The sequence below is a fragment of the Parambassis ranga genome, chromosome 9 (genome assembly GCF_900634625.1).
Source record: "Parambassis ranga chromosome 9, fParRan2.1, whole genome shotgun sequence".
In the NCBI taxonomy this organism is placed as follows: Eukaryota; Metazoa; Chordata; class Actinopteri; family Ambassidae; genus Parambassis; species Parambassis ranga.
The window spans coordinates 8,348,045-8,362,888 of record NC_041030.1 but is presented as its reverse complement, the minus strand read 5'-3'; the positions used below and the strand labels follow the sequence as shown (position 1 = coordinate 8,362,888).

The window sequence follows — 14,844 nt, the reverse complement described above, 5'->3', positions numbered from 1 at the left end:
TGGATGGATACATGCCTACTGTAGACTACTGTGAGCTGCCACTTAACAGGAGGCGTGTGGGCGAGCCTGCCCGTCTCCCCTTTTAGAAACAGCATTATTTGCTTGTTCTGTGGCAGATATGACCGGTTTCCTTGCAGCAGGCCCATGTGACCATTCCTCCACAAACAATAAAAAAGGCAGCTATCTCAGCCAGCAGACTCACAGCTTTTCCTGCTCTTTAGCACAGATTCCGCTGTTATTGTGTGACTCTTCTGACCTGCAGGTTGCAGTAAGTCTAGTCCACACTGGAGTCACAGATAACTTTGCAGAAGGAATGTTCATCCTATCTGCATTTTATTTTGGAGGACTAATATTTTCCAAAGACAATAGTCGTGATTTCAAACACAAAACATTACCCTTTAGTCAAAACCAAAATTTTAAAAAATGGCTACTAACAGAACCGCTGTGAACACGCATTGATAATAACAGGACAATACAGATCTATTTAGTCAACCTGAGCTTTGCACTGGGCAAAAATGAGCACTGAAATATATTTTAGACAAAATTTATTGATACTTTGATACAATATGTGGACTTAATAGCACACACAAAGATCTACAGAAAGAAAAAGGCACAATATGTCATACATTCACTACCATGTCCCCTGATTTTCAAAAGCTGATCAGACCCTTAAAAAGCAAGCCTTTCAGTAATTATTTTTTTTTCCTTGATTATATAAATTAGGATAAGACTGTACAGTTACTTGAATACCTGTTCCTGCTATCATTGTCCTGCCAAATGGTCAGATTGAAGATATTCTTTTCAGCCATTAGACATCACCAACTGTTGCACACTTTTTGCACTCTAGGACAAATTGATACAATTCCAGTACAGTAACAAAGACCAGGTGGCTGTCTGACACATACAGTGATACAATATAACTGGCAATATTATGACCATCTTATTGATATTGTATGGAGAAAGGAACTTAGTTTAATAAAGTTCTTGTGTTGGATTCGTCACCTGAGATGTTATATAATAATCATGTTGCCTCCGACAAATGCTTCCAAATATTTCCTACATTAATATTGATTTTGAACAAATGTAAACATAGCAGATATCTATTTACACTTTGGACAAGCCAATAATCCATTGTTGAGGAAAATGTCACTGTCCCTCAGACTGACAGAAAGTAAAAACGCTGGAATATTTCACGATCCGTCCACAACATGAAAGGAAAACAGATTTCTAAAAACAAACCCCCAACTCCTTGTCAACAATTTTAAACAGCAACACACTAATAAAACACACAAACTCAACATCAGTAGCGATCAGATGAGTAAACAACACATACTGTATATATGTAACACTACCAATGATCAACACTGTATGCCGATGCCACATGGTCAGAAGCTGAAAGAGAGAAAGTGCACTGTATAATTGGAGAGGGTTATTAATATGGCATACCAATCTAATGGCTGGTCTGAGGCAGATAGCTGGAGCTCAACTGGAACATTTTTGCTTGCTGTAGGAATTGCACTTGCTCAGATGCTGTGACACACATTAGGAAAAAGGAAATGCATGCAATGGCACACCCTGAAGTAAAAAGAGGAATCATAACCATCTTTGCTAATAAAGCTCTGTGTGCCAAGATTTACTCCTGACAAGTAGCATCTAACAGCTAATGCTTAGACTTCAGGAATGTTGGCAGTCAGAAATGAGGGAGGTAGGTAGAGCGATAGCTGGCAGCAGAGGTACAGTAGGTATGATCGATATAAAGGTTAAGGCAAGCAGCGCATGGTGCTGGTGTGACTGGGCACTGATAAGGCAATTATGACTGTAAACACGACTGGAATAAAGCAAGCAGGAAGGCCTTTTAGAAACTGCCTACCTCGGAGGCCTTGGGGGTGGGCTGTGGGTGAGAGCAGTAGTTTGGCTTGTGACAGAGGCTAGAGGGGTGTAGCACCATCTGTGGCTGTTTTTCAGTGCAGTTTTTCCTCTCAGGACATCTGTTAAGGAGGTGAATGCTGTGTTGTATGTTGTACGTGAATGTCTTTAGAATAGCGAGGATTGGGGGGGGGGGGGGGGGGGGGGGTGAGTGAGAGCTGTAAACGGATCAAAAGTAACAACCTTTAGCTGAACGAGCTTGCATGGATCTGCCCAGCTTGAGCTTTTTAAGAGATCAGTCAGCACAAAGGTATCCACACCTGTGAGCGTGTGAAGAGTGAACTCGCATGTTTATCCTTATGTGTGCATTGTATATGTGTCATGCGCATGTGTGCGTATGTGGGTTTCTATCAAGTGTGTGTGGAAGTGAGAGTGAATACCTGTACAGGCATGATTGTCAGTGTTAATAAGATGCAGTGCTTTGGGTGAGGTGGGGTGATGGGAGAGGGGTTACAATGGGCCAAGGCGCCAAGGGTGTTAGTAATCACTTAATGGAGGCTGCGGCAGGAAGGAACATGAGTATGACAAACAGTCATGCCAGGGAATGCAAACCACGGAGCCACATTGTGTACAGTTAAGACCAAGGAGAGACAAAGAGGGGTCATTACAAGGCATCATCTGTGAGGAATGTTTTGGTGGAAATGTTAACAAAAATACTTGAGAGGAAATATTTGGTCCAACACCTGGCACTGAGGAATTGAGCTTTTGTAAAAATGTATCTAAGCTGCAACTAGCAGCTCCCCTTCATAGCTCTCCACAAGGCTAGTTCTCAATAACAAGATGCCCATTGCTGGCCTTTCTCTGCCAAGGAGATCAAAATTAACCAGAGTCTTATCAGCTTAGATCGTGTTGGTTTCTAGAAATCAATTCCTCACTGGATAGAATGTGTATGATTGGGTTCAAGTGAGGGACCTGCTCTATTGATTGCAGGCAGCAGTGCTCCCTCCTCCGTAGCCTGAATCAGTTAAGGTAAAAAAGTGGCACCAAAGGAGCCCTTTTAGCAGCCTCCATCACTGCTGTCATCGTGGGTGTTTAAAATCCTTTTGCCTTTTCATTCGTCTGCAGCACTCGTTCCTCGTACGTCACCCTTTCTGCGAAGCTATAAGGAAAGAAGAAAAATAAACACATTAGATTTATGCAAGCTGAGCAGGTGAAGGTGTGTTTGAAAACATTGGTTACTACATACAGGATTTAGACCTCTCTTTATTCGTTACTAATAGTTAAAAGTGTTACTTCTTGCTTTGCAAACCATTAAAAATATTTTGCAAACTAAAATGTTCAGTTCCTTAAAAATCTGCTCTAGCAGCCCTTATCAAGCCTCCTGTTTGTCTTCTAGGTAGATAAAAGCATCACTTTCAAATTCTCCCACCCTGAGGCTGATGGCTTTGGAAAGTCAATTAATGTTAGAATCTGATAGCCGAACACCTTAATGGAACAGTTCAAACTAACACTGGCTCTAAACAGAGGAATAGACGGATCTGATGAAATAGCACGAGGATTCACCCTCCCACTTCTCCATCCTTTCGGCCCATCCTCCCTCCCTTTTTCCTCAATCACAGCAGAGGCTCCTTCTCAACTGCAGAATTCCATTTGTATGTTAATGAGGAAAAAGAAGCCATCTTGAAGCACCTCACCCACACCCTTTCGTTCACCATTTGCCTCCCCCCTTCAACTTCAACAGCACCTGACCACGATACATAAAAAAATACAGACACTACTGTTGTCTCCTTAATGTTAAGTTTCTTCATCATCTACTACCATCTTGTTTAGGATGTGAATGGTAGTGACTGTATGTACGCTGTGGTCACCATTGCATGTCATCCAATGCAGTTCAACGTGACCTTACTAACCCTAGAGCTCAGAGGTTCAGGCCTTGTCAGCCTCCTCACCACAGTTCTCTTTGATGGCAGCCGCCTGTTTACTTACTCCAAGGGAAAATGGGAAACACATGCTGAATTGGGCGAGATGTTAGAGGGGGGAAGGCAAAGCACAAAATGCTGCATATTGGTAGTAAGCCAGGAATGTTTGAGACTGGCCCACTTTGGCCAGTCCAGCCCAGATTCCTCCCTTGTTCTCCTTGTACGGCCAAAAGCTCCCACACTGACATTTGGAAGGCAGTGGTAAGGTTTCACAGAGAATGGAGTTACAGAAATTAAAGTCTGTGATTTAGAAGTGGACTGTTTTTCTTTTCTGTCTTGCATTCCTCTACAGGGATGCTCTGGAGCGCAGGTGCGTCTGTCTGTTTTTTTTAAATTCCTTGCCAACTTTTAAAAATACCGTGATTTTGAGAAGTTTGGGTCAAACAAGGCACTTTGATACACAAGTGAGTACACATCCACATGCACTTGTGCACCCCATGGTAAGATCAAGATGTTGGGTCAGCAGCATCTCATGACCTAGCACATACATCATATGTCTAGTTGATTAACTAATTCAGAGTAAGTTATGTTGTTGCATTTGAAACAAACACAGCACATACATTACAGATACAGTGAACAAAAAGCCTGTGATAACACCCAAGATTGTGGGGTGAAAACAGCATAGGTGTGCAGCACCACAAAACTCCCAAAGGGAACAGAGAAAGCATTTTTCCATAGTAAGCTGCACTGTGCCATAAACAGCCGCTATCAGTTGGACCATGCTGGCTTACTACAAGCATAAACAAACCGATAATGAAGCACACTCAAAATATAATTTTCCTAAGGATCCCTTAACATTAAAGACAACCTTTGGTATGAAAATGGAAAAAGGGAAAATATGAATATAAAATTAGCATAACAGTAGATGTTAATAAAAATGATAATCGTGCTAAGACTGAGCCTCCTCATGGTCCTCTCCGCCAGAGAGCAGCATCTCAGTTTATTATGGCACAGTGCAGCTAGCCCTAGCTGAAAAACCCATGAGAACTCTACCAGTTCTAACTTACACAGCAACACAGACCTACACCAGGCCTGGCTACTCCTCTGCAGCCTTTGTACCTCGTACAGAACCCTTCTTACGTATCTAGACAAAAATAAATTGCAGGAAACCACAGAAATGGCGATTAGGAGGCCGGTGTGAGCAGTTAGGAAAAGATAATCATGGCAAAGAATTATATTAAAATGTTGTCAAATACAATGGAAATCAAGTACTTCGATATGTTAATGTAAAAAAACGTTGCATTTGTTTTGTGTATGAAGCTGTAATCAACTAGCATGCTAGCAGGGCTAGTTACTGTGCCTACTTTAACAAAACTATACTGTTCAGTCTTCAAATGGAGAAAGTTCTATGCACCAATACACGTCATATACACAAGGTTTCATTTATTGGGTTTTTTTTTTTTTACTTAAATACTCACCTCATCCAACTCTTTCTGCGTTTCTGCCTCCATCCGCCTAATATCATCCATAGTCAGGTCCACCCACTTATCAATCCAGCAGAAAAGCTGGCGGTGGAAGTTATTGAAGATCCTGTGCTCTTGCTGAGAGAGGCAGTGAAAATGTTAGTTAGACCTAAGTATATTTAAAATGTTGCTTTCTGAAAAAAAAATTACATTTAAAACATGGAATATGTAAGAAAATTACAAATGAGCTATATAATTGAGCACTCAGCTTTATTCCACTGGCTAAAAAAGTAATTAGTGATTGTCCTTGCAAACACTAATTGCATTTTTTTTTTTGCAATAACAAAACTGCATGAGTTAATGTCGTGCAAACATTCCTAACCTCATGGATAAAGTTCTCCACTTTGGTCTGCAGGCCCCACCACTTGAATTTGACTGTGACTAGTTTGTAGGCACACATCCTGGGGCATTCAGTTTTACTAACCAGCTCTTTCTGTTGGGAGAAGACAGAGCAAAAGAATAAGAACCCAGCAAAAATTTGACAGAAACTTCCAAGTGAGAGAATAACTGTAAAAACAGCAGAAGGCTGAGAGAATATTATTTTAGACTAATCCTGGCTGCATTCAAAGCTAAAGTTCATTAATACATAATGCTTTGGGTATGGAGCTTGCTGAAATAATTATCAATATGAAGATGTGCTGTGCACAGATAAAAGTGCCCTAATCTTTAACACACTTTCTAAATCCATCCGCTGCTTGCACTCTGTCTCCCTCTGAAGAAGAGAAGAAAAGGCGGAGGGGGGGTTGGGGCACAGCAAAGTGGATAAACTCCAGATGAAGGGACCATTTCTCTGCCTCCGCCCTGACAGCGACACCGTTCCCGACAGGCATGCCTTTGTGGCCACAGAAGGCAGATAAAACGGTGCTCATGAAGTGATAAGGGCGTCGCAGTGCAAAGCCGGTTACATTATTAACACCGAGGACCTGCTCGCCCCCAGAACACATATACTCTCCCTCCGAGAACACCTGTTTAATTAATCACTTCATTCTGGCTCGGCATTCCAAGAGAAAATGCCACAGACCCGCCTCAATCACCCTCATCCCACTGCCGTTTGATGCTGCGATCATGGAGGAGTGCGAGAGAAGGGAAATGAGAAACATTTCTAAATTTGCAGTGGGTTTAGAAAAGTTGTCATCGCTAAAGGAGAACTTCACATGAAACGGTTTCTACATCAAAACACTTACGGTGACATTTCTTCTCTCCCTCTCTGTGCCCCACTCAAAGGAGCAGAAGTTTTCAGAAATACAAAGGGTACTGATATGCAAGCATGTGTGCATGCAGAGATAGACAAGAGTTTTATTGCTCTGAGAAGCTGGCAGAAATTGTGCCTCTGTTGTCACATAACTACTTTTTTCACCTTTTCAAAAACAGCCTTTTTCCATGTCCACAGCGGACGGGAAAGTGATCTAATTAAAAACACAAAATAAAAGTTGTGCTTCTTTATTCATACTTTCTAAAGCCGTTTGGCTGCCTTTGTTCTATGAAAATTCTTAAAGCAGAGGAAAGTTTCCCATGGTGAACTTTGAGGGCTCCACAGCAGAATAGAAAATCTCAGTGCTCCAACAGTGAGCAGGACCCGTTTGTGAGGCTGCAGGGTATGGCAGGGTTTAGAGCGAAACGGAACACAACTCCTGACAAAGTTTCTCCGTGTACAAGACTGACTTCTTATTGACTTTTACTGTCAACGTAATTGCTGTTGGTCAAATTTAAAAAACAATGTCTATGAACACACACTCACACTCCAAAATCTGGCTTTGACAGAATAAAACCTTTATCAGACCTGACAACTTACAATGTTTATTTCACCCTATTAACACATCATGTGTCTTCATCAAGTTTCAGCCTTTTAGTGCGGTGGACTCCACCAGCTTTCAGCTTTATTATTATTATTATTATTATTATTATAGCCACTGTTCTGTCAATGGAGGGCTTCTTTATGCTAACACAACTTTGGAAATTGATTTCCATTAAAAAAAAAAAAAGAGAGAAAAAAAAAAGTTAAGGACATGTGTGTCTCTTTCACCAACAGACTTCACAAGACTTATACAAGATAACACGGCTACAGTTAAATAAGTAAATAAAATTGTCCACAGGTAACTACCCTTACAGCACAATTTACAAAACGTCCACATCAATGCTCATCAGCCATAAAGACACAGCCTACTGCTTCCCACTACCCCACATAATTCAGTGCAATTCCTCTTTCAATCTGTTTCCTATGATGATTTACCAAAACATTATGTACAACAAACCACCACACAGCAACACAAGTATGCAACCAACTTAAAATACAATAAAACATTTGTTTGCCACTGGTGTGTAAATGTGATGGACTGAATGTCTGAGAATATTACCTTCCAGGACGGCCCAAGGGGTCCTCTGCCAGTCTTAACTGACTTGAACGTGGCTGGATCCTCATCTGGCTTGTAGTCCTATGGCAAAAAAGCAAAGCACATCATATTCAGAGTTCAGCTCTAGACAAACTCATATTAGCTGTAGTTAAACCAAAATACACCATATTCCAAGTATTATGTTGATATGTTATCGAATTTATGTAGATCTGCAAAATTTACTAATTTTAACACTTACTGCAGAATTTAAATGTAATCTGTAATATTATTCACCAACTTAAAGCAGACACAGTCACTCACAGGCCAAAGTGTACTGCATTTATTCTTCCAAAGCTGCCGTCCCAAGAAATGTCACAAAACAAGACCAGAAAACTGAGCTCACAGGTGACATGGAAATTAAAAAGAAAAAAACAAACACAATAGGAGGTGTTGATATCACCGAATCTATTTGTGTCTTACAATACCTGCAATTTATGCCCTACCAAACCCATTTTAGTGAACTAAGCACTTAAGCCCCATTACACAGAAGGATCTTGGTCTTATGACAGAAAGATGCATATAGAAAATACAGAGCTACTAAACACACAAACATGGGCACAGGACAAAGCTGACTTAATAAAACAGGCAAGAGGAAAAGTAATACAAATAAATGAAATGGCTTTCAAATTATCAACAGCTCAAGGGTCCAGCAATTTTAAATAAATCATGATACGCCTGCAGCTAAAAGCTATTTTTTCAGGGCTACTGGCCAACAGGAGGGTGCCAAACCTGTGAAAAGAAATGGAAACACACCCCTCCACACACACAAACACACAATACTTTGGCTGTTTTAATGCTGAGAGCTCCATCACTATAACAATACACTGTGCCGCTCTAATGAGGTCTGTGAATCGATGCGCCGTGGTACACGAAAAGGAGCTACTCTTCAAATAGAGGACTGTGTGTGTCAAGAGTGCAAGTGTGTTTATGTCGTGTGTGTATTTGTCTGGTTCCAGCACACGCAGCACTGTGAGCCTTAATTACACTAACAAACTCATCTGTGCTGGCGGTACGCCCCAGGCCCTGCAGTCATGCCTGAGGCTGAGGGCTGATAGGGCCCTCAGACACAACACACTCCTCCAGCAAGGCAAACACGTCCGCCTCGTTAACTACCCACCGCAAACAAACACGTACACACACATATACCAATGTTACTCATCCAAATAGCCACACAGAAGTTTGCACACACACAGACAGACACACTGATATGAGGCAATGTGATGTCAACAACAGCAATAATGTGTAACATCTTCAAATAAGATTTCAGAGATTGCAAATGGAAAATTAAAAACATTTATGTCTTGAAATATCGAGGCAATCTTAGAATTTAAAATAATTTTTTTACATTTTAGACATAAAGACCAAGTTATGCCAACTGTAGACCAATTCATTAAAATAATTTGTCAATTAATGAATTATACATGTTTCTTTTCTTATAGTCCATTAATGCCCAAACCATGTGTCAGGCAGATGCCAAAGTTGTCCCCCGTACCACAGTAGGTGTCTTGGACCCTCTAGTTTCAAACAAAAACATTTCACAAGGTGACATGGGGAATTCTTTTTTTTTTTTTTTTTTTTTATTTCTGGAGTAGGCATTTAATTTCTGGTCCTCTTTTAGCAATTTAAATATAACAATATTAACTGAAGGTCTGCTCTTACTGGATTTCATCCTGTGCCATCCACTGCTCAAACGATGTTATTACAGGAGAAGTAAATGTAAACTAAATGTATCAACGCAATTAGTGCTTGTCAAAAATAAATCCATACATTTAACCCCAAACAAAGTGGACTGGTTTTGGCACAGTTTGGTAATATTCACTCTTGTCCACATGAAGGCGCCAAACTGCATTTTTATATTTACAGGAAACAAAAGTTGAGATTTTTAACTTACAGCAGAGGACACTTTACTCCTGTCTGCAATGTCAATATGGACAACCTCAGCTTTCTGCCATGTGGAACTGTCTAGTTTGTGCACCTGAGGAAAAACAAAACAAAACATTTGTATCAGAAGCTCAAATTCATGCTTCATATTAAATATTTTCTAATGATGATTAGAGGATACACTCACATTTTCTAGAGTCCCAAGATCTGGCTTGTGCCATGTCTCAATTTTGATAAAGAAACTGTCCTGCATATACTCATTCTGAAGGAAAACATTCAGGAAAACAGTGTGTTAAATAAGAAGAACCCTTAACAATTAAAAAATACTTTCATAAAACAAAACAAAATCCCTTTAGGGCTACTTACTGTCACAACTGGATCAAGATTGGGCAAGAGGAGAAGGAGATAAAAAAAATAACGTAAGATAAACAAAAAACAACACTACAACATAACTCATATACGTCTGTATAATTATTGAGGTCCACTGCAAGCAAGATAATCTGGGAAAGGGAGACTCACTGGTTCTGCAGTATGGGTAGGCATTCCAAGCTTTTTCATGGAATACCAGAGAGCCCTCGGGGGCCAAAAGCCTGACAAACCCTGGCACTTTACTACAGGGTGGGGGGGATAGGAGTGGGTAGACATGGGTAGAAAGGGGGAGAAGGAAAACACACTGCTTCAGTTATCAGCAGTTCTAGAGGAAAAAATGACCCATATGAAAAACAGACTAGATTCAAAGGTGAGACAACACTGCCTCCCTCTGGCAGCACTGTGCCATTACATCATGAGACAACTGGGAAAACATACCTTTTTAGGTGGTAGATTTTATGTGTATATTGTCCTTTCTCTCCATCTTTTTCATAGGGCTCATTCTTGAGTACCTCAATGCCCTCGCCACCACCCGTCTCATTTTTACTTGCTTCAGCCACAGAGAACAGCTGCCCCACTTGATACTATAACACAAATAACACACACAAAAAGAAAAGTCATTGTTATATTATGCATGCAGAATAAAAACCACAATTGCTGTCAATATCAACCACATTTTTCATATTCTTGCATGTTCCATGAGCTCCAGAACTTTTTTGGCCTGGGAGCACTTCACAGGCTAGCAACAGGCTATAGGTACTGGCAATGCCTTCAAAAAGTATTCATATCCCTGGACATTTTCACATCTGTTCACCTTGCAACCACAAATGTAAATGTATTTTAAGCAAATAAAAATCTGAAAAGTCTGGTGTGCATTTGTATTCAACCGCCCTGCATCAATACTTTGTAGAACCACCTTTCCCTACAATTTTGCTTCAAGAGTTGTACGTCTTCCTAATGTTTGTGCATTATACTTTGCAAAATAGCTTAAGTTCAGCCAGGCTGAATAAAATGTGTCTGAACACCCATTTTTTTAAGTCTTGCCACAGATGCTCAATGAGATTTAGGGTCTAGACTTTGACTGGGCCATTCTAACACATGAATATTCTTTGATGGAAACCATTCCATTGTAGCTCTAGTAGGTTTAGGGTCATTGTCTTGCTGGAAGGTGAATCTCCTTCCAAGTTTTAAGTCTTTTGCAGCATCCAACAGGTTTTCTTCCAGGATTGCCCTGTATTTAGCTCCATCCATCTTCCCATCAACTCTGGGTAGTTCAACTTCGGTCTTATTCGACCAGAGCACCCTCTTCCACATGTCTGCTGTGCCCCCTACAAGGCTTGTGGCAAACTGCAAACAGGACTTCTTGTGTCTTTCAACAATGGTTCCATAAAGGACAGATTTGTGGAGTACACGACTTATAGTTGTCCTGCGGACACCACCTCAGCTGTGGATTTCTGCAGCTCCTCCAGTATGACCATGGGCTTCTTGGTTGTTTTGTCTGACCAGTCCTTGCTCAGTCTGTCAAGTTTAGGTGGACAGCCGTGTCTTGCTAGGTTTGCAGTTGTGGCATACTTTTTCCATTTTGGGATGATGGATTGAACAGTGCTCCCCGAGATGTTAAAAACTTGTGATATTTTGTATAACCCAAACCTGCTTTGAACTTCTCTAACAAACCCCTGAGGCCTTTACAGAACAGCTGAATTTATACTAAGTAAACTTAAAAAAGACTTAAAAAAAAATCATTACATTCATTGCATTTTGTTGTAACATCATTTTGCCTGTACCATTTCACATCACTGATACATTCATGACTGTAGTTACTGCCTTTTCAGATCTTTACTGTTTATAATGTCATCAATAATAATACATATTGTTTTTCAAGATATTATATTCCAGAAGGTAAAAAAAATTTAACAATTTTTAAAGTAACTGAACACATTGCTAATCTGAACAATATAATATTGATGGATAAAAACATATTACTCACCTCCTCAACACTACAGGGTAAAACCACACGGCTGCAGGGAAGAGAAAAGTGTGTTAAAACCTGTTTTCATTTCCCACATTTTTAAATTATTAGCAATTCTGCTAGAAGCATCATTGCTTCTCCAATTAAAGGGGATCTTCAGTTTACACATAACATCACCAGTATGTACTAATTTACATATTCAAGTAGAATAATATTTACATGAATCATGGTCATGGGACCATAAATAACTCTGGATCCAAAAATCTAAACATCTGAGAAGTAAAATGTATATTGCTCTTGGCAGTAGGGACACCGATACCATTTCCTTTCCTCCAATTGAGCAAAAACAGAAAAGAAGTGACATCTGGTCTTCTCTACATTCACTGTGATATGCTACAAGTTGGTTAACACATTAATTCAGTAGTAGGTGTGCAGAAGAACCAGTAAGGCCACAGGCACATGAGCTTAAGAACATGAAACAGAAGATATGACCACAATGCTAAAAAAAACAAAACTCCTCACTACAAGGAACAGGAAACGAGGTGGCCAGGCTTACTGTTGCTGAGTGAAATACAGAAACATGCACTACCAGCCAAAGGTTTGGGGTCAGTCAGGCCAGTTTTATAGCTTCTCTAATCAGCACAACAGTTTCAGCTGTGCTAACATAATTGCACAAGGGCTTTATAATCATCAATTAGCCTTTTAACACGATTAGCTAACACAATGTACCATTAGAACACAGGAGTGATGGTTGCTGCAAATGGGCCTCTGTACACCTATGTAGATATTCCATTAAAAATCAGCCGTTTCCAGCTGGAATAGTCTACATTAACAATGTGTAGACTATATGTCTGATTACTTTAATATTATTTTCATTAAAAAAAAAAACCATTTTTTATGTATTTTTTTTTTTTTTTAAAATAAGGATATTTCTAAATGACCCCAAACTTTTGAATGATACTGTAGATGACTTCAGCAAAATTAGAGGAACCTACCATGTATCACTACATGCTTTTAACTATGTGAAAATGTTAAGAGCTAAATTAATCCAAGATTAGATAGAACTAAAAGGGAACAAAAAAGCCTCATTAAAAGAGGCAAGAAAAAATGTCTTTCATGAAACAAAAGGTGTTTTTTTTTTCCACAACAGGAGCTGCAGGACATAATATAGCACCTTTGCCTGTGAAACTTCACTGAAAAGGTGAGATGCTGAGGGCTGTCTGAAAAAAGGGTACAATTGGGATCTTTACTGCACAAAATAAAAAAAAGGTAATGGATAACATTTACTTGTTGTACAGAAAAAAAACAGTAGTTTAACAATAGGCCGTGATAATGCTGTGCCCAAACCATTGCATCAATTGCCCTGATGAGTAAGACATTTCCCTCACTAACCACATAGAAGAAAAAAGTAGAAGAGGAAGTGCTTGCTCTGCAAAATCTTACACATTTTTACTTTGTGGAGCTGTGTTAAAATTAGGCCACACTAGAAAGCATCATCCAGTGACATTTTTAGTCACTCCTTGCTGCTGTAACCACTGACAGAAGTCAATATCAAGGCCTTGTGAACTAGACAGAATTACAATTAATCAATGTGGAGCGGTTTTATTATAACGATGCAGATGTAGATACAGTCTGCTTTCTCTGTAGTTGGGAAGTTAATAGTGGTTATGCTAAGCTTTTCCTACTTAGCATATATACATCTTACATTGGATTACAACCACACAGTGTTTAAGAGCAAGTGAAATTGAAAGCGGTGTTATATTTATGAATATGATAGTGGTGATGTATGTTCTACCTGTATTTTGCATGAGTAACCAGGTTTCTTATCCAATCATCCATGCATTCCTTGCTATTATCTGAATAAACACCTGTGTCAAGATTGACAGATTAAAGAACACAGATTGGGCATAAATTACAAATAATTACAATAAAAGGAGAAGCTGCAATGTGCCTTAAAGAACGCTCTAAACCTGCTGGTTTACAGTTTCCTACAGGCTGGTAAATGGGATTAATAGTTACAGTACCAATCACAAATACATAATACTGAAGGTGAAAACTCCAGCACACATGGTTTTGTCAGATATTTTAAAGGAAAAACTGAAAGCTGGCGTCAGCTACAGCGCGTTTCTTTGGTTGCCTACGTATTTAAGTGATGACTGTTTTAACTGCACAACAAACATCTCCTGGCAAAATTCATGACAGCTAAAAGCTAGCTAGTGGACGTCAAGATTACTCGGCAGCAATTATGTTTGACACGAAACGAACATACTTCAAAATCACCCGTTATCGCTCAAGTATCTTATTTTCAGTAAGGTTTGCAGGCACCGCTTCGGGTATAAATGTAAGTAATGCTAACATAACATCAGCTTAGCAGTGCTAGGTGACTTCCAAATCAGGTTGTACCGTTAGGTTAGCTAACTTAGCGTTAGCCAACAGTGAGCCAATTCGAAGCTCGCAACATTTACACACAGCACACCCTGCTTAGAAGCTTAGCAGAACACTATCGAGCATGAACACACAAGAATCTGCACGAAACTAGCAGCTGTCACACAACTTTACACAACACTGCTGTCAAAGCCGGTAGGCCAGAGCAGCTCTGATCAATCCCACCCTTCCCTCGTGTGACTGACACGGAGAAAAGAGCAAAGTTTCCTCGAGAGTCCACGCATTTAAACAACTGCTCGGCCTCAATTACATTGGTATTACACGACACCGTGAATTCGGAATGTCCACAAATGGTCAAAAACGAACAATTATAATGGAAACAGCGTACTTACTACTCCTTGATGACAACCATCGTAAGTTGTTCTTTTCAACACTGCTGCTACAGCCCAGCTACTGCTGAGCGCTGCTGACGTCATGAGCCCCTAAGAGCGGAGCGCGGCCCCTCCCACGCGCGCGGTGATTTGCAGGAGGAGGCAGGGAAG

The 14,844-nt window shown here is 40.1% G+C and overlaps 1 protein-coding gene across 2 annotated transcripts; it reads right to left on the bottom strand.

Annotated features, from left to right (window-relative positions):
* Positions 1–528: 528 nt before the first annotated feature.
* Positions 529–14,783, bottom strand: LOC114441391 (phosphatidylinositol transfer protein beta isoform). Of its 2 annotated transcripts, XM_028414295.1 has the most exons (12): positions 14,695–14,759; positions 13,713–13,785; positions 11,936–11,966; positions 10,387–10,532; positions 10,099–10,190; positions 9,946–9,953; positions 9,767–9,841; positions 9,590–9,673; positions 7,663–7,740; positions 5,631–5,741; positions 5,264–5,386; positions 529–3,025 (listed from the first exon to the last, which is right to left on the bottom strand). In XM_028414295.1, the coding sequence occupies exons 2-12, from the start codon at positions 13,754–13,756 to the stop codon at positions 2,978–2,980; spliced, it is 840 nt and encodes a 279-aa protein (XP_028270096.1). In that variant the 5' UTR covers positions 13,757–13,785; positions 14,695–14,759; the 3' UTR covers positions 529–2,977. The 2 variants fall into 2 exon arrangements, with proteins under 2 accessions (XP_028270096.1, XP_028270097.1); XM_028414296.1 differs by lacking the exon at positions 13,713–13,785 and having other exon boundaries at positions 14,695–14,783.
* Positions 14,784–14,844: the final 61 nt, after the last annotated feature.